At 48.4% G+C, this 20124-nt stretch overlaps 2 protein-coding genes across 4 annotated transcripts in view; one reads left to right on the top strand and one right to left on the bottom strand.

Annotated features, from left to right (window-relative positions):
- The window catches only part of LOC102087959 (dynactin subunit 2), a 151886-nt gene that overhangs the window by 48163 nt on the left and 83599 nt on the right, over positions 1–20124 (bottom strand). The gene's annotated exons all lie outside the window — the stretch shown is intronic.
- Positions 10684–20124, top strand: part of FGD5 (FYVE, RhoGEF and PH domain containing 5) — an 84570-nt gene continuing 75129 nt past the window's right edge. Inside the window, exon 1 of one of the 2 annotated variants that reach the window (XM_065074731.1) lies at positions 10684–10828. In XM_065074731.1, coding sequence (XP_064930803.1) covers positions 10822–10828 — 7 coding nt within the window. In that variant the 5' untranslated portion in view covers positions 10684–10821. Of the gene's footprint in view, positions 10829–11094; positions 11434–20124 lie in introns of those variants that run through there. The other variant, XM_021296608.2, reaches the window with a different exon arrangement.

Here is a 20124-nt window from a genome sequence, read left to right as displayed (position 1 = left end):
TGGGTGCTCCATAGCTCCAAACAAACAGTCTGAAAAACGGTGCAGGGCAGGAACATCTGGGAACACACTGGAGTCTCCTGGTTACACGCATTGAGAAGGGTCAAAGACAACGATGAAACTGTCTCCACTATTAGAATCGATTACACTAATGGACATACAAGAAGAGGGAGTAAGGAGAGGCCAAGTGCTTCATAGTCATATGAATAATAAGGTGTTAGTGTCTCATATCCGCCCTCATAAATCGAAACACTTAAGAAAATGAAATAGTTTCTCATAATGTAACTTGATTAAATTGTGTCCCTCTTTTCCTCTGACTGGATCATAACTGGACTCTGGGATCTCTAACAGCTTTAGAGGTATCATAAATACTACCACTCAGAATATACAACTCTGGTGTGTCTTGTCACTTCAGTCCTCCATATTGAACCTCCTTCAGCTGAACTTTACTCCTCTCTTCTTGATGCCCTGTCACTGAAGATCTGAGTCTGGGACTGGCACGTAGACAAGAAACGAAACAGCGTGAGAAGCTGCAGTACGAGTCCACGCTACCAGACGGTAAGGAATTCAGTATGGTTTTTAACAGCCCAGCTGCCGTGAAGATCTTTAATTCAGACTTCACACGATGTCTGACTTCAAAGGTAACCACGACACAAATTCATGAGAAGCAAAGTTTCATTAACTCCGGGACTCAATGCTTCTGAAATAAAGTACTACCAGAAAACTGGAAGAAGATACTCTTGCTCTACTTGGACAAAATGCTTGTACAGATACCTCCTGCTTTGTGTACAACTTCTTGCCCCAGTGATGTCTAAAAATGATCAAAATGTCTAAGTGGGGACTGATTCACTAGGAACAGTATGTGGCAGTTGGGCTACAAAACAACAAAGAAGTGCTCCAAAGAAGTGAGCTGCTAGATACCTTCCACAGAGAAATCCTGGCGAAGTCTGAACCTAATGTTGGAACGAGGAATTAAAGGGATCTTTACATCCTTGAACAGCTGCAAGGAATTAGAAATGCCTGCTAGAGGCAAAGCCGTGCCAGGCAGAAGAGGTCTCAGTGCCGACGCTCCAGACAAGGAGCACACCTGAGCGCGCAGGTTCCAGGAGCTTTCAGACGTCCTTGCTCATCCAGCAAACTACGACCGGTGTTAGTGGGGCTTCTCACCACACACACCAGCGCCCAAGAGCAAGCTGAAGCAGTTAACTGCCTGGTTTGGTGCGAAACGGGTCGGCGGTGCTGGAACACCTCGCACGTACCTCCGCCCGAAGCACATGGAGCTGCGCTGCAGCCAGGCTGGAGGAGCGCACGGGAGCTGGAGAGCACCTGGCCTGCTCTGGAAGGTAAGAACATAAAAAATGGTCTTGGCTGCCCATCCTGGTTTCAGTTTGGACAGAGTTAGTTTTCTTCCTAGTAGGTAGCATAGTGTTGTGCTTTAATATGAGCATAACGTTGAGAACACACTAATATTTCAGTTGTTGCCAAGCAGTCAAGGACGCTGCAGGTTCACGCTGTGCCAGGTACACGGACGGGAGCGGGCGCAGCCCGGACAGCTGACCCTGCCGACCGCAGACATCTCCCGCTCCGCGCACCGTCCTGCTCAGCAGACAAAGCTGGTGAAGCAGGAAGGGGAGGACATTCAGAGTGATGGCACTTGTCTTCCCAAGTAACCACTGTGCGTGATGGAGCCTGGCTTTCCTGGACATGCCTGAACACCTGCCTGCAATGGGAAGCAGCGAATTAATTCCTTGTTTTGCTTTGTTTGTGTGGCTTTTGCTTCATTTATTAAGCTGTCTTTAGCTCAGCCCACAAGTTTTCTCACTTTTATTCTTCCGTCTCCCCACCCCACTGCGGGGAGCAAGTGAGCAGCTGTGTTGTGTTCAGTTGCTGGCTGGGGCTAAACCACCACAATAAGAAATTCTTTGCACCTCAGAACTTCTTCATCCCAGTTTTGGCTCCCAGCAGAAGTGGCTCCAGGGGACAGATATATCACAAGCAATTTATCCCAAGATCTGGGCCACTGTGAAAAACATTTACATATTCTGATCATACCACTTTTGTATTAACATCTCCTCGTGCAGCGTATCATCCATTTTTAAGACCTAGCTTTAGGTTTCTTCCCCCAAAGAATAAGTCACAGAAACAGTGATGAACTGGAAACCACACAGAAGCTATCTTGTGTCACACTGCATTCTTACATTTGTAACTACACTAAACCAAGGAAAAGTACATCCAGCTTGTATTTAGCTTAAAACTCACTGTTTCTTCACCTCACCTGCTGAAGGCAGTGAACACGAGCTTGTCTGTTTTATGACCAGGATCAGTCAATCTATCAAAATAAAAAGCTTCTCCCAGCAAACTTTGTTTCTCCCTTTAAGAGCCACTTGCAGCAAGAGGACATGCTCCTGTGTGTATGAAAATCAGAGGGAACATGTGAAAATCCCGTCACTCTGCTCTCAGAAGGGAGCTGACCGCAGGGATAACCGCTGGACGCCGCTGTGTCCTACTGCTCTCTGCCCGAAGCCTCACAAGCAGGAGAAGCACCCAGACACCCCAATGGCTCCGTTAGATGGGGGGAGCCGACAGGGACAGGTCTGTGGCTGTGAAAAGGTGATCTGGCAGGCAAAATTTACATCCAAAACCAAAATAAGAACAAGGATTTATCACTGTTCACTATTTTCACCTATTGCATTTGCTTTTATTCTGTGAGGTGCACGTTAACACCCTATCAGGTACAGCTGACCCACATGCTTTTTTAAAAGAACCCACCACATTTGAACTTTAAAGGCAAATTTTTGACTGTGTGCAAACACAGAATTAGAGAAGTTAATACTCATTTCAGCCATGCTCCACTGGCTCTGCTAGCAGTGGTCCTTCAATGATGCAGACTGCCAATTACAAGCATGTGTGTATTTTCTCCAGGCCTACAATGGACTGCATTCAAACTACAAACGCTCCACTTTGTACTTCTCAAGAAGACCTGACCATAAGTGGGAAACTATTCAATGAGCAAAGTATGAGATGTCAATATTTTCAGTCATACGATACTTGTGGGATACAAGAAGTGGTCATTAAAAAAAATATTATTACATGGTATTAACATACAGTATGCAAAAAATATGAGAGGGTGAGGGTGACAATATTGCCACGCTCAGTCACCTCTCCAATGTCAAAGTGGAAGGACAATATTACAAAGTTATGTTCCAGAGGCTGCTGACACAGGATTGGTGTTTAGTTATGAAGATTGAAAGTATTTACAAATGCTTCCAATGGATAGGATTATGATGTGCTAATTAACCTCCAGGCTGGTTAACGAGGCATGGGCACAGAGGGGCGGGAGCAGCAGCGCACAGAGGCACTGCCCAGCCTACAGGGCAGATTATGGCTGGAGCAGTGAACTCCAACTGCATCCGCTATGGCACGCCAGGGGTTAACAGGAGCCTCCTTTGTCCAGGGGTTGCTGTGAGACGGTTCCTGTACCTCAGGAAGCAGGGAGAAGAGAAGTTTCCTGTTTTGAAGAAGGTTCAAGACCGATTTTCTTCCAATCAGGCAGCAGATGCCTGGGCAGGAAATGGAGAAGCAGCTGCTAGCCATGCTGTGGCCAGCGGCTGTGCAGCCCAGGCAGCCACGTTTCTCATGCACTGTGGCCAGCGGCTCTGCAGCCAGATCCACCATGGCACTGCGGCCAGTGGCCGTGCAGCCCAGGCAGCCAGGTCCACCATGGCACAGCGGCCAGTGGCCGTGCAGCCCGGGCAGCCAGGTCCACCATGGCACTGCGGCCAGTGGCCGTGCAGCCCGGGCAGCCAGGTCCACCATGGCACAGCGGCCAGTGGTCGTGCAGCCTGGGCAGCCAGGTCCACCATGGCACTGCGGCCAGTGGCCGTGCAGCCTGGGCAGCCAGGTCCACCATGGCACAGCGGCCAGTGGCCGTGCAGCCTGGGCAGCCAGGTCCACCATGGCACTGCGGCCAGTGGCCGTGCAGCCTGGGCAGCCAGGTCCACCATGGCACTGTGGCCAGCGGCCGTGCAGCCCAGGCAGCCACGTTTCTCATGCACTGTGGCCAGCGGCTCTGCAGCCAGATCCACCATGGCACTGCGGCCAGTGGCCGTGCAGCCCAGGCAGCCAGGTCCACCATGGCACAGCGGCCAGTGGCCGTGCAGCCCGGGCAGCCAGGTCCACCATGGCACTGCGGCCAGTGGCCGTGCAGCCCGGGCAGCCAGGTCCACCATGGCACAGCGGCCAGTGGTCGTGCAGCCTGGGCAGCCAGGTCCACCATGGCACTGCGGCCAGTGGCCGTGCAGCCCGGGCAGCCAGGTCCACCATGGCACAGCGGCCAGTGGCCGTGCAGCCTGGGCAGCCAGGTCCACCATGGCACTGTGGCCAGCGGCCGTGCAGCCCAGGCAGCCACGTTTCTCATGCACTGTGGCCAGCGGCTCTGCAGCCAGATCCACCATGGCACTGCGGCCAGTGGCCGTGCAGCCCGGGCAGCCAGGTCCACCATGGCACTGCGGCCAGTGGCCGTGCAGCCCAGGCAGCCAGGTCCACCATGGCCAACAGGGCCGCAGTGACGAGCAGGCTGCAGAGCTGACGGGAGGACTTGTGGTGGAAGGTGCCTGGAATGAGACTGACACTGGAGCCAGACCAAAACAAACCCAAATACTGGGAGGAAATGGGTGTTCTCCTTCCTCCCTATATGTACCTCTCACACAGCACACTGCACCCAGCATATGGCCCTGATAAAAATGAGGTGTGTAATTAATTGTTGTGGTTCGAAACAATGCTCAGAGGCAGCAACAGTCATTGCTGCTGTAACCTTTTCTCTCACTGGTGATTCACTGCTGAGGGAGACTTGTATGTATTGGGGGTGTCAAATTCATGGTCCCATCAAATGCAGGAAACCAGTCAGAAATTTCTCCAGCTGGGTGGGGCTTTTTTTCCTCTTCTTTTTCAGATGAAATTTAGCAAGGGTGTCTGCTGACCTCCAGGAGCTAAATTCAGCTCTGGTCCCAGTGAAGACAGAACTGCTGTTGACTTTGTTTACACCAAGTCTCAGCCCTTTGACTCAGTGCCCAATGTTTCTTTCACTGACATCACTTTTACACCTGTATAACGTCTGACCCTCAATGGTATTGCTCCTCACTCACACTTGCTCGCTTTGAGTGAAGTCTGGAGCACCATCTGCTACCCTTCAGCTTCCAGCTCACAACGTGATTCTTTGTGATGTTACTTCTGCTGGTGCTTTATGCAACAGACAGCACCTGAGAGGCTGTGAAAGGCTGGAGAAAAACAAGACTAACTGCATTAGGTAAATGCATAGAAGCCTGTTTTCAGGGACTCCACTGTTTGCTGCCAGTAGAGCTCTACTGACATGGCAAATATGGGCACCAAGTGTTTTGAAGTGAAGGACTGTCACATCTTACTGAGTAAAGATAAACATGTTTCTGGACACATCCTTGCCCAAGCTAAATTACCTTAAATGAAGCTTTGCCTGGGTAAGACATGGGCCAAAACTGAGCAAGGGCTTAAGAATTAGGCATCTGGGCAGCTGAGAAGGAAATAAAATCTCCACAGCTGTAAGGAAGGAGTGGACCCAACGGTGGCACTGTGCAAGCTCTCACATTTTGTAGCACTGCCTACAAATATGCTTTTTTTATAAAAACGACAGAAATCTCAGAGACTTGATTCATCAGAGGAACTCTGATGGCACCATGAACCCGAAAGGAAGCACATAAACCTCATTCCTGAGAGGACTGATGCTATTGCTAGGGGCCCATAACTGAAAATGGCAAGTGAAACCATTAGTTGTTCATTTGATTAAGGGGCAGTCAAAGACATATTTAGAGGATTTCACAGTTGTATTCCTTTGTGAGGAATACAAACGCAGACTGTTCTCCCAGGATCTGAATCCGCTGTCCTTCCGGGGTCTGTACTCACCAACCATCTCGCAGTCTGTGATGAACTCCCGTAACTAGATAATGGACAGCATGTTTTCAGTGCTAGTCATGAATAACTGGCAATTGTAATCCCTTTTCTCTTATTGCAAAAAATAGGAACTGATAAAAAGATATGCTATAAAGTAACAAACTGCTAGTACAGGAGAGAACATTCATCATCTTGTACCTATAACTCTCCTTTTCCTCTCCATTCCCTTGGTGTTTGTCTCCGCTTTTCTTCTCTTGCCTTTGATTAGGATATAAACTGCTCAGGGCCAAGGCTGTGATGTGTGTTTGACGGGTTCTTTGCTGTCAGCTCTGATGTAAAGAAAAGCAAAAATATAGAGTGAAGGCAGCAAGCAAGCTCATTAAAAGGTACAGTGGTGCTCAGAAATTCAAGAAATTATCTCTGTAAGCAAATTACACCAATAAGAGGAGATAATGCTGTTCACTTCAACATGAGCAAGCTTCACTTTAAGACGCTTTCAGTTTAGCTAGTTGATGGGCTCCTGGGGAGTCAGGGGTTTCCAACCAGTCCCCAAAAGACTCAACATCCGTTTGAATTTCTCTCTTCCAAAGAAGGGTTCCCCACTAATCTTTGAGATCTAATCCAAGGGATGGTCCCTCATCTTCCTTCTCCACCAACAGCTCTCAAGAGAGCATTAACATCAGACTGCAGGGTCCTGGAACGCTACAGGGCAACAGGCCTGAGACAGGTCCTGCCAAAGCACCCGAAACGCCAACACAGCAGCAAACCGGCAGCGGCCTCGGGCTCCCGGCAGCCAGGGCCAGGCTGTCCGAGCTGCAGCTCCCGGGCCTCCCGGGGCAGCCCTGGGCAGAGCGGAACACGCAGAGAGGGTGAGGCAGACACGACCTCCCAGGCGCTGCAGGAACACGGGGTTCCACGGGCACAGTGACCGGTCATCAGGCAGCAATTACATCAGTCTACAACTGCCCCCAGTGTTATTCCATCACAGCAAGGTAAATATCTAAAAAATGGTTACCTACCAGTATTCAACATAGGTGGCTATAACTATACGCAGCTCACCAGAGCTGCCCACATTTCACTTTAATTTTATGTGCCATCCCAAGGAACACATGTAGTTGTAACATGTATTCACTTTCTTCCATCCTGTTTTAGTAAATGATTTCTCTTTTTGTGACATGCAGCATCAGCTTACCCATGAATGATTTAAATGACTACGTACAATAAAGTTAAAGCAGATCCACGCCAACAGAACAGCCTTCCCCCCATAGCCGAAGCCGTTCGGATGTGCCAGGCACCGTTCAGAGACAAACACGTGGGATCAGCAGCCCCCCCACGCTGGGGCTCTGCCGGGCCAGCAACAGGGGCGAGCGCTGCCCACCCGCCGCTCCCTGTCCCGCGGCCGCCCAGGGGCGCTACCAGCTCGAAATCACCCGGAAATACCAAAAGAACGTGAATACGGGTCATTTCTCAGGCAACTAAGACCAGATGCATGTAAAGATTTATAAGGTTATGTTTGCTGAAACTGTCCTTATTAGGAAGTACAAAGTTTAGTTCAAGGTCATTTTTGGGGGAAAAAGCCTCCCCCCCGCAATGCTGTGTTCTTAGTTGGGTGCCACTGACACCAAAACAGCAAAGAAACCCCTAAAACCCAAACCTATATATGCCAATGAGGAAGGGATAGCAGGGTGAAAGATCATTAAAAATGCCCTGACATACAGTTTATAACGAAGCAGACCTCAACTTGGAGAACACCGCTATGCAATAGCAGGAACAGGCTTAAAATGCCCATCAGGATGCCTAGGTAGTGCAGTACGATAAACAGAGTCACTAGCTCATGTTACAAAAATGGAAAACAAGCCTACAACATGGCAACTCTGATCTAACAGGGCACTTGAGTACACTGAGTAGCCCTACTTCAAACAGATGCTTAGATTTAAGCATGTATTTAAAACATCTGTGGGATGGGGACCTGTAAGCCTAGAATGTTCGCCTGAGTTTTAAAATTCGTTAGACTTATTAAATGGATAGTTTGGCTATGTTTTGAAGGAAATGCTTTGTTAAAAGTAATCTTATTATTAAAAACTAGCTGGAATTATCTAAAAACCATATGTTTCATTATTTTAGTAATTGAGTAATGAAAATAGATGTGTTGATTCCAATTCTAGTCAATTAAGCCATGGATTATCCCTGAGGAAGATGGTTCCTCTGTGCTGACCTCTGCTGCTTCCAGGAGTGTTTTACGCGGTGTGGCCTCTACCCTTCAATACTCTTCATTGCAGAAATTTCTAGCAGAAGTGGCTGCAGAAGTTTCCTATGACCCTTCAGCACCTCCTGAACTTGCATTCTCCTTCCCATCCTTGTAGCACAGACCATTCCCCATTATTTTTGTAAAGGGTTAGAGGACAAACTGACAAATGTAAAGTAGTTCTTCTACGGTTCTTATTTGCATTTAGCTATAAAGCTTCTAAAGATTTTCATCATTTCAGTACAGGAAATTATATCCTGGATTGTCTTTCAGAATGATGATAGACTGTAAGCCTTTCGCTTACTAAATATACTTTTGATTTTTTTAAGATAATGATCACTGCACAAATGTTTGTTTCTTTTTCCTTACTGCACCCAAACTGTAGCTTAATTGCCCATGTAGCAGGGTCCTTGGGGCCCAAAACTAGCCTGAACTGCTCAAGAACACGTTCCTTGGCGAACAGCAGGTTATCCCGCAGCAGTGCGTGTGCTGCCTTTTTAACCAACACAACCCAGTTCAGAGTTCACAGCCATCGGGTCCGATGGAACAGAGGGGGCGCTGGCTCCTGGAGCTGCCCCGGCACCCGGCGACGGGCAGACGGGAGCCGGGGAGACGCCTCACCCTCCCCAGAGCCAGCTCCAGAACCCACCCCGGGCAACGCTGGCCCCAGGCCAGGCCCCGAGGGACCGGGACCTGTCCCCTTGTCCCTCAGCACTGGGTTCTGCTGGAGTGCTGAGCTGCTTTCACAGAAAACCGGGACAGAAAAGAGCCATTCTTCTTCCAGGAAATTTTTCACAAACTGGTTGGTTGGATCGAAGCCTATGAAGTTTCACAGTTCTTTGCCCTACAGCAGACCAAAGAGGATTTTGAGAGAGACGCGCACTAGAAATAGCAGAGCAACTACAAGACCAACCGGTCTATTTGCAATTCCTTTTACAAAGGCTTTGTTTTGCTACTAACAGACTTAGCCAACGTGTGTCCGTTATGTAGCCAGGTACGAGAAAACTTTGCTAGACTCTGTTTTCTAGACTATTAGGAAAAAATCCCAAATTCTGCAGCCCACACTCTCTGTTCTTCTATGAAAACATGTTTCTTTCCCTCCTGCTGTCCCCTCCCCTTGTGCATTAGTATTCTGAAGCGGCTTAGCTAAAAAGTTATTCCCCTAGAAAACATGTTTAAGAAAATTTTACAAAATCAACTGTACTGTGCTTGATTTTTTTAACTTGTGCTTTTTTTTTCCATTGTGTCACATAAACTCTTCCCCCCACTTTGCAAGACCCTAAATCTGTATTCCTGAACCTGCTCCAGACAACGCTTCCTATTGACATAAGTTATTTATGTTGATTGACACAGACATCAATGCTGCAGGTGGCAAGAATAAATCAGGGGCCAGTGCATGAAGACGGGAGAAGACCACGTGCCCGTTGGCCATAGGTGGGCCAGGGAAACCCATTTCATTCCATGCCCCAGGGCACACACCAGGCACGTTATGCTGTGAGGGAATATACAGGTCTTTCCATCTCTTCATCATGTCTGTCAGAGCAGTAACGAGAGAGTTGCTACTGTGAATTGATACGTCTCCAGAACCATACAGCACTGCTAACGCTTGCTTAGAGATGCAGTGATACAGCCAGGGTCCCCAGAGAACCAGAACCCCGCAATCCTGGACAACAGCCCCAGTGGGAGAGACTCAAGCCCACAGAAAGAAGAGTTTAATCCTGATTTCACTCACTGCTTGCTTTCTGTCTTCTGAGGTCCGCGCACTGATGTGCAAGGTGCTCTGCACTCCACTGACAGTGAGAGCCTGGGCTACACTGCACAGCATCTGCCAGCAGGATGATGTTAGTTATCAGGTACTCTGCAAAAGCAGGACTAACAGCATCTAAAATGAAGTTGCTCTGGATAGTGTTAGCAATAGTCCTGATTTCTGTGGGATTCAAAATGTCAAAGCAGGACCTGAGTGCTTCACACACACGCCGGCCTCAACACCAGGCAGGTACAACGTGCTGCTTCTTCCTCTCCCCAACCTGCTGGAATGCAGGGCTCTGGGATGTCCTGCCCTGCGCCGGGACGGCCCCTGACTCTGTAGCAACCCTTGGGAACAGCTCAGCCCTCCTGGGGCTTCTTTGCCAGGGAAGGGAACTTTGCAGAGTTGTTTTCTTGCACCAGCAGTACCTGCTCCACAGCGAAGGACAGCACGGCTCTGTCGCGCCCCAACGAAGGATGCAACCCACCCTTGTCTGGGGGTTAGTGCTGCTGCCAGCTTCAAAACATGCAGGAAAGGCCCAGCCACAGGACGCCTACGTTAACTTCGTTGAATCAGGAGCTGGTTTATGGGAGAGGGGAAAAGACAGCAGCCCGGAGCTGCCTGCAAATGCTCTGAGCAAGCGTGGTTTGTGTGCAAGGGCCGCCCGGTGCTTCCCTGCGCTCAGACACCGCTTCCAGCAGCAGGTGCTGTCGGCTCCGCAGGGATGCTCCGGGCCAGCGAAAAACGCCCGGGTGCGGGGCGGGGCTGGGCCGGGGGCTTCCCCGAGCCTCCTTCCTTGGGGGTTCCTAAGAGGGGACGAGCATTTCCCGCGGAGGAATGGAGCAGGGAGGGGGGTGAACGCACTGGGGAGGATGGATGGAGGAGGGGAAAGCATGGAGAGGAGAGAAGGATGGACGGTAGGAAAAGGATGAAGATGGGGAAACAAATGGAAGGGATGAAGGGGGAAAGGACGGATGGAGGAGGTGGCAGGAGGGATGGGGGATGGAGGGAGGAGAGAAGGCGGGAGGGGACATGTCAGGAGGGGAACCAAGGAGGGTGCAGAGGGGGGAGCAAGGGCGGTGGACAAGGAGCGGGGGACGCGAAAAGGGGGACGAACGAGAGGGAACCCGCGGCGCCTTTAAATGTTCGCGCCCTTGGGCAGCCGCGCCGCGCTCCCCGGCCCCGCGGGAGCCAGCGGGCTCGTCCGCGGCGGGGGCTGCCCGGCCCGCCCCGCCCGGCCCAGCGCCGCCGGCCGAGCGGGGCCCCGGCCGCCGCCACCGCCCCCCGACGGGCCGCACGGGCTGGGCGGAGGCGCCGCGCTGACCGCCCCCGAGCCGGCACCGCCGCCTGCCCAGCCCGCCGCGCCGGGTGCGGCTGCCCCGCCTGCGCTCCCGTGCCCCCGGAGGGGCTGCAGGGCCGGGCTCGCCCGCGAGGGGCGAAGGCGGCGGCGGCCCCCCGGGACCATGCTCTGAGCGCCCGGGGCAGCCAGCGAGCAAAGTTGGGTGGAAGATGAACAAGGCCGGTAAGTGCGCGGGTCCTCCGGGACGGCTCTCCACCTCCAGACATCTTTCGCCCGGGGCCGGCACCCTCCTTCCCTGGGGCCGGCACACCCCGCCGGCGGGGCCGATACCCCGGGGACGGCAACCCCGTCCGGGCGCTGTCCGTCCGGGGCTTGCGCTCCCCGTCCCGTCTCGGCATCCGTCCTCCGGGGCCGGCGGCCCCCGGGGCCGGCACCCCTCCTCCGGCCACCCTCGGTCCAGGGCTGGCGCTCCCCGTCCCGCAGCCCCGCGGGCGCTGAGCGGCTCCCGGGGGCGGTGCGGCCCCGCCGGGACCAGGGGAAGCAGCAAGGGCGGCCGAGGCGGGGGGTCCGGGACACCCCGACCGGCAGATCGGGAGGGCTGACCCGCTGAAGGACGCGGCTCTGCACCCGCTCTTTCCTCGGACACATTTAACCCCTCACAAAGCCCCTAGGAAACGTGCTGTGACTTTCTTTCTGAAAGGTAATGCTTTTTTTTGCAGAATTTTCTCTCTAAGGCAAACCCAAACCTTTCCTTCCGTTAACTTCCCAGAATTTTCCCTTGATGGCGACTGAGAAGGTGAAAGAGACAGAATGAGAAGGGAACAGATAATTAAAGACAAGATATTCAACAATTAAACACTAAAAGAAGTCACTGGAAAATTGGGGCAAACTTTAAATTCTCCCCAACATTTTCTGATTTTCAGGGATGATGCACATGCAAAAAAAAATGTAACGATCTAGGAAACAATTATTACTAACTCTGGAGTTGTTTAGAAAAATCTACTGCTGCATCTATAATTAAAGAGGAAGAGAAACAGTCCTTTTGTGTTAGCCCTAAAATTTCCCCATCCTTGTTCCACAAGGTGAACATTGCTGGGCACCTCACTTGCACGGGTACATCCTGAAGCCCAGACATTTCACTGCTAGATACCCTGCCCCACGACTGTCATGTGTTGGGAAACTGTGAATCATTGTTTGCCAAAGCACGGGAACATAGGATTGGAAAGGATCTTTTAGGTCAAACCCAGCCCTCTGCTGTTGTATCAGCATGTTGTACCACTCCTCTGAATTTAAAGCAAAAGGTTCTCTTTCCCCTCGGAACAGGGAAGTGAGACACTCTCGCACCCGAGAGGTGGGGACATTTCCATTCTATTTTCCGATCCTGTCTGGACCGGACTCTGTCCCTCCCAGGCAACAACCTCATTTGGAAGTTAAGTAAGCCAGCCAAAAATTGCTTTAGCTCTGATGCTCCAAGCTCTCTTTCTTCATCTCTGTTATCTAAAACAGACCAGCTCTAATCTGATCCTGTTGTCAGTGGAAGTGCAGCGTAAGGAATATCAGACGTATCCATTTGTAAAGACTTAAACGTTATTAGCAGGGTGGTTTGTGTTTTTTGGGGGGAGGTGGGGTGTGGGACTGAATGGGACTATCTTCCTTACCAAAAGCAGTACCCATTGTTACAGAACACAAGGTCATATTACTCCTTCTATTAATGCATCAAATTATATCTTAAACCAAAGCCTTTTACGCAGCTTGCCTGCTGGTCCTCTCACAAAACTGAGAACCTCTTGCCATTGCTAGTTCTTCTAGTTTCCAGACCAGATTCATTGCCATTTATTCTTGTGATTACATTGTCCTTTTGCTTAAAAATAGTTCTTTTCCTCCTCTGGCGTTTACCTCCAGGTTGTATTTATAGAGTGCTCATATCCCTTCCCAGCCTTTGTTTTGTACACTCACACAATGCAAGGAATGTCTCTCCCATCAGTGCAGAGCAGAACTTCCTACTGAATCAGGAGAGGGGGGTTCAGAGTGGCACAACCAGGGACCAGCGTTAGTGATCTCTGTGTTGCAGTAAGTGATGCACAGCACCAGGAATCAGTCAGATGTGCAGGCTGATATGGCAGCCTTGATCCCACAGAAGTCGGAATAACGACAGACAGAAAACAGGAAGGGAGATATGGATTATCCTCAGAGATGTGGAATTGATATGAAAGATGGAACGATCCCCCCAGGGTCACAGGAAATCTGTGCTAAGAGACGAGACATCTCCCAGCCCCGCACACGGACCTCCAGCCCCAAGCGCTGAAATTACGCTGCCCACAGAACAATGTATATGTCAGACTCCAGATTGTGCAGAGGTGTAAGCAGATGATATATTCTTTAAGCTGCTACTGAAAGTGATATAAGAAAAGCTGCCATAGGTACCTGTCAGAGAATTTAAACCAACATTTTTTAGGAAGCAATATATGAAACAACACGTGAATATAAACTGCCTGCTGCAGCGTGAACTTCCTGTTGTGAAATCACAGCAAAACCGGAAACATCACAAACACTTTAGTTACATTAAAAAGAAAGATATGTCAGTAGCTTAGAACCAAGATTATTTAGTTGTCATGTGTATGTGATTTTTCATAGTCAGGCCCCCAGCCCTACCAAGACTTGTACATACAGTCTGCTAGAGACAGGGAAAATGCTGCAGAATTTTCAGGATCAAGATATTTTGGTGCTTGAATGAATCCTTTTCAGATTACGTTGCCTTTAGACTCTTCCCCTTCCCCAGCAGTATTTCTCTCTGGGATGTTACGCTGTTGTATTTTATTTACAGACGACTGCAATGAAGTTGTGTAGTAAGAGAAGTTTGTAAGCTATTGATCTGATATCCCAGAGTCACAACGCATTGATCTAATCACAGCGATGGATTCCAGTAACTGTACAGAACAGCATTTTATTTCTGCAGCGTGGGATGTGCTCTGACAGCCCAGCTGTTAATATTTCAGTTAAGATTTGTAAGATGAAATTCCCATGGGATAGTTACTACTGACTATGGGTCTGTCTTCACATTAGTGGAGCCTTCCTGCTATATAGAGGACTTTAGCTCACACATTTGAAGAATATACACTGATAAAAGAGGGTAGATGTTTTTCAAAAGTATCAGACTTACACAGAAGCTGAAATACCATTTTCATAAATGTCTGAGGCATTTAGGAGCCAACGACCTGCTGGCTTTGAGCAGGACCACAGATCAAGTGCCTAATGCCCCAATTCTCAGAAGACAAGTATCTAATTCCTGTTCAAGTCCAAGTGGCAGCTGATACCCAAACGTGGACTGAGGTCCCATGTGAAAGGGAGATTTGCACTGCTACATCATTAGAAATCCTAGTCTAAATACCTTTTCCATTTCAAGTGACTCCCATGCAACTCTGTTTTCATTCCTTACATGACTTTCGGCATTTCAAACTTTTCTCCAGCAGCGTGAATAAGTGATGCATTCACATGCTATAAAACAGAGAGAACTACTTTTGCAGTGCATGTTGCAAAATTAACCCCAACTTGGTTATTTACAGTATATCCTGGGGTCCTACCAGTGACAGCACTGGTGCTTTATGAGTTGAACCCCTCAACAGGATTGTACTTTCCTTGTAAATCATGGTACCTCATCTGTTCAATCTCCAACGTACTGAAGCAGGTTACAGAACTTATGCTGGGTACTTAATTCAGAATGACATTAAAATGGCTTATCTACATAGGCAGCTTAAACACACCCTCAGTGCATGGCTTTGACAGCTGGCAGAATTGTAATTACAGGTTGGAACCTACAGCCTTCTGTACTGGAAATGTAACAAATGAGTTTTGAGACACTCTGTGCTTGGCTGCCATACATTCCCGGCAGCGTTACTGCAGTGATGGATGCCCACGTTCTGGCCAGGTCCAAACCCAGCCTTCATCCATCCAGAAGAGCTGTTCATTTCACGTAGAGCCAAGCTCCATGTGCTATTTTGATACCAAGCTCTGTCTACCATTCTCTCAGAACAATTTCTTCTCTAAGGAGTAAGCACCACAGTCAAAATATAAAGCCATGTACTGGACAAGCAGAGACAGACACGGGTACTGAGTTTCTTCTCTGTCCTGCTTTGTAAGAACTTGGTGTTGTTCTGGTAGCTGGGCTGTGTAAAGGTCTCCCCGTGCCTGTTCAGCGCAGTCAGGCCGGTCCCACGAGGCTCTGGGTTTGTGCGGCACACGTGGCTTTTGCCACCACTGTGAGCTCTTCGACACGTGGTCACGCTCTGATGGGACAGGGAGCGTGAGCACCATGGCTGCTGTATTCAGGCAGGTGCTTTGTTGGTTCATAAACAGAAATGCTACCCTGAAATAACTTCTATCTCTCCTGGTCCAAATAATTTTTATGTCTGTAATAGCGTTTCAGCAAGTGACACGAGTGAATTTCTGTATTTACTGCTATTCTTAAGGTTGCTTATTTGCATTTCCTCAACAGTAGGACTTTGCTTGCTTCAAATGGGGAATTTGATCCCAGTCCTTGGAAGAAGTTACAGATTTATTTGATAAAGGCAACTGTATAGATGCAAAGACATACACTGATGATGTCTGTGCGGTATTTTAGAAGCGCAATCTGATTTAAGAGAAAAGCATTTATATGAGGGAAATAAAGCCTGGGTTAATTAGACTGAGGACTACTGGCAGCAGCGCATCTCTGTAGTAGGTACCTGTAACATTATCAGATGGTGGTATGTGTAGGGCTGGCACCCAGAATTATGTTGATACTGTCCAATATTTTCTTTGGTAGAAAAGCAAAAAGAAAAGTTTCAGATTACAAAGTTTACTTACTGATGTAAAGATTGGTGAAAGGATAATCACAGAAGTAGGTGGGGAAGTTATATGAACTGATCTGGATCATTAAGTTGGATCCATTCAAACTACACTCGATGCATATTATAAAGCCATCAGTTTAGAGACAACGAACATGCAACACGGCCTTGGGAACAATTTAGAGGTTATAATGGGCAAGTCCACACGATCCAGTAACAAGCTAGTGGAGCAGCGGGAACTGGGTCTGAACAAGTACTGAACTCTGCAGACAGCATCATCAGTACTCACTGAGGAATTCTTCCCACAGGGCTGCCTCATGGATTTTGTAGGGGCTATAGGAAAAGGCTTCGAAAAAATCCGAAAGAAAAAACTTCAGGAAAGGCGAAATTGTCCAACTGCAAAGATTTAATGAGCTAATTTGTTCAGTTTACCAAAAAGAATGTACTAAGACATAGCTGTAGCTCAGTATACATATCCCCTAGAGAAATACCAAATAATAAAAGGGTCTTTAAACCAGTGGAAGAAACAGTAACAGATACTGGAGACAAAAGCTGGAGATAGAAGCCAGGCAGCACTAACTGGAAATAAGGGCTTTCTTTTAAAAACGAGCAATTCATTACAGGACTAAGATAAGGAAATTAGTAAGGTATATAGTCCACCTTTTGCTGACTTCAGACCAAAGCCTTCTACAAGATAAGCTTTATTTCAACGTGGCTGAGTGAAGCAATACAGCTCCTGATCAGAGCTGAACACCACTTTGTGATGCCCTTGTCTGGGTATTCTCCCTCTACCTCCTGCTTCTCAGGCAATTTCCATCTGTGGATTGCTTCCTGGGCTGAAGCTGTGACAGACAGGACTTGGGTGAACTGGCTTCTACTGGCTTTCTAGGTTTGGTGAAGTCCCATCCCACTGTTGCAATGTGGTCCCTCCACCTGCACTTTCACTTCCATCCAAAAGCTCTGCAGATCCCTGAACATCTCATTTTAATGCGTCTGAGTTCAATTAATGCCAAATGCATGGAAAAAAAAACACAGGTCCACAAAGGTTTGTTGATCAGAAAAAGCTACTTTCATCATCTTAAGAGATGCCTGAACTGGGCTGTCGCACCAGCCAAGGCTGGCACTAGTAACTGCACCGTGGAGCTACGGCATTTCCTTGGCCACCATCAGACAGCGTGGGCCTGGGACACGTCTACAAATATCCCTCCAAATGTGAAACCTCAATGTTCCATTTGGTCTTCACCCCAAAACCAGCTGCTTGATGATGGGGTAGTGGTGTTGGTAGATATGGTCCCTTTTATGTCTTAGTTAAGTTATAGGGTAATTCCTAGATCTGGAGAACGTTTGAAAGTGGGTAGTTGCAGTGTTTCAGGCAATGCACCACTACAAGATGTTTTTTGTTTCAAAGAAACACCTGAGCAGGGAAGGCTGTAGGGGTTGATTACCATCCCAGGAGGGCTGCCAGGCTCGCGGCTTAGAAACGTGGAGGAGAGGAATGCAGTCTGGGGTCGGCTGCCGCAGGAGCGACAGCGGCTGAAGGCGGCTTTGCTGAGGAAGGCGGGCAGGGCGCGGAAGCCCCGTCCTTGTCAGCACAAGGAAGCTTCGAACAATAAGGGGAGGAGCAGGCTAAAGAAATTCCTATTCCCCAAGAGTATCCTTTTAAGCACAAGGTGGGTGTGTCTCCCTCCCACATAAAACACATCCCAAAATAAACAGGCACACTTATTTGTGAACATACACATTCCTTGTGGTGCAGTGTTGTTTTGTGTCCATATAGAAGTTACAGCCAGAACCTTTCAAGTGGCTCAGACAGCAAAGGAAGCAGAAACTGAAGCAAAATGAAATTGTCCTGATAAAAGGCAAACACTGGTGCTTTGTTTTCACTAATTGTTTGGGTTACTTTTTAAACAAACACTGTACTGCTCCCACTGCCTCCCCCACCCAAAAAGTATAAGGAGCCTGGTGAAAGGCAAGAGCAACACCCAGAACGTTAGGAAAAGACTACCCAAGTAACCAGTGGTGACCAGCAGCTGGCACAAGTGGGTAAGAGCAGGACATCACAATGCCTATTTTTACCACGCTATTAGGTTGGTGCAAAAGTAATCGCAGTTTTGGACTGTGAGTTTTAAATCATAATAACGAGGCTCAAGCACATCTTTATTAATCAAAATAGAAACCATTACAATCAACACAGTTTTGCCAACGAGAAGTAAGATTGTTTACTCCTGCAGTGTAGAAATCCATGCTTTGGGATTCGACAAACTCTTGGAAAGCAGTTTCTGCATCCTGTTGTTTGTGGAAGCGTTTTTCCTGCAAAGAGTTGTCGAGATGCTTGAAGAAGGCAGTCGGCTGGTGAGAGGTCAGGGGGATACGGCAGATGAGGCAAAACTTCGTAGCCCAATTTATACAACTCTTGAAGCGTTTGCTGTGCGACGCGTGGTCGGGTTTTGTCGTGGAGAAGTAGTGGGCCCTTTCTGTTGACCAATGCTGGCTGTAGGTGATGCAGTTTCTGGTGCATCTCATAGATTAGCTGAGCATACTTCTGGGATTCAGAAAGCTGTAGCGGATCCGACTGGCAGCAGAGCACCTAACAGTGACTATGACCTTTTTTTGGTGCATGTTTGGCTTTGGGAAGTGCTTTGGAGGTTCTTCTCGGTCCAGCCACTGAGCTGGTCATCACTGGTTGTCATATAAAATCCACTTTTCATTGCACGTCACAATCCAATCAAGAAATGGTTCATTGTTGCATAGAATAAAAGATGACACTTATCCACTTATCCAGCTTTTTCACCTTTCCCATTTGCTTCAAATGCCAAACGACCATAGAATGTTTGATGTTCAGTTTTTTCGGCAACTTCTGGTGCAGTTGTAAGGGATCAGCCTGGATGATTGCTCTCAAGTGGCCGTTGTCACCTTCTGACGGCGGCCACCGCGCTCATCTTCAAGGCTCTCATCTCTTTTGTGAAACTTGTTGACCCAACACTGCGCTGTACATTCATTAGCAGTTCCTGGGCCAAACGTGTTGCTGATGTTGTGAGTTGTCTCTGCTGCTTGATGACCCATTTTGTACTTGAATAAGAAAATAGTTCAAATTTGCTTTTTGTTTGACATAATTTCCATAGTCTAAAATAAATATAAACAGCAAGTACTAAGTCACTAATAACAAACAAAGCAAGAAAAGTGTGTTAAAAGCATGTATCACATCACCGCGTTTAAGAATGCATTTCAATATCAAATGGCTAATTTCAACAATGCAAAAACCACAATTCCTTTTGCACCAACTTAATATGAACAGGGTCCATTACCATAAGTTCTCTTCCACTAGCAACGTTACTGAAGGTAGCAGAACGGAAAACTCAAGATTACTTGGATTACTTTTCTGTAGAAAACTGTCACTGGAGAGAAAGTGGTTAACTGTGTTTAAACTATATTTTTTTAAGTGGATGTCTGCATAAAGGAAACGAGTTCATTACCTTACTTTATTTTCAATTTGTTTATAAGACAAAGCTTGGGAGACCCTGGTGTTCTCTACAGTGCAGTCTTTTTCTCGTTACTCAGTGTGTCCGTACAGACGCTCCGTCTGACAAGAACAAGGATGAGAATGTCCCAGCCCAGGGACGGACGCGTCCCGCTGCTGGACAGGCGTTCCTAGGAAAAGCCAGACACTGTGGGAGCGATCTAATACCTCCAAAGGGGTATTTCTTCCACGGAGTTAGTCCTAAAAATGCCTCGCCATGGTGGTAAGGGGTCCATTGCTGAGTTCTGGTAGGAATGGTGTAAGGACTTAGTTGTAGCTAATTAAAATGTCATGCATTTTACTACCAGAAAGTTGGTTTAGGATGTTCAGCTGTTGCAGTAGCAGATTTAAAATTCTGAAAGGTAGATCTGGCTGGGAAGCCAGACTTACGAGGTACTCAACCCACCCCTATTCCCTCCCCAATTTTTAAATGGCAACTGTTTTCAGCCTTCAACTTCCACAGACTTGCTGCTGGCAGCAACCAAAGCAACGCTACTTCAGCAACGGGGAAGGGTTGGGCACATGTTTCTGAAATAATCTGGAGGGAAAGGTTAGCTACCCATTCTGTGATTT

This window comes from Columba livia, chromosome 10, assembly GCF_036013475.1.
Source record: "Columba livia isolate bColLiv1 breed racing homer chromosome 10, bColLiv1.pat.W.v2, whole genome shotgun sequence".
Lineage (NCBI taxonomy): Eukaryota > Metazoa > Chordata > Aves > Columbiformes > Columbidae > Columba > Columba livia.
Note: the sequence above shows the minus strand (reverse complement) of the source record. Positions and strands in the feature narration are given on the sequence as shown.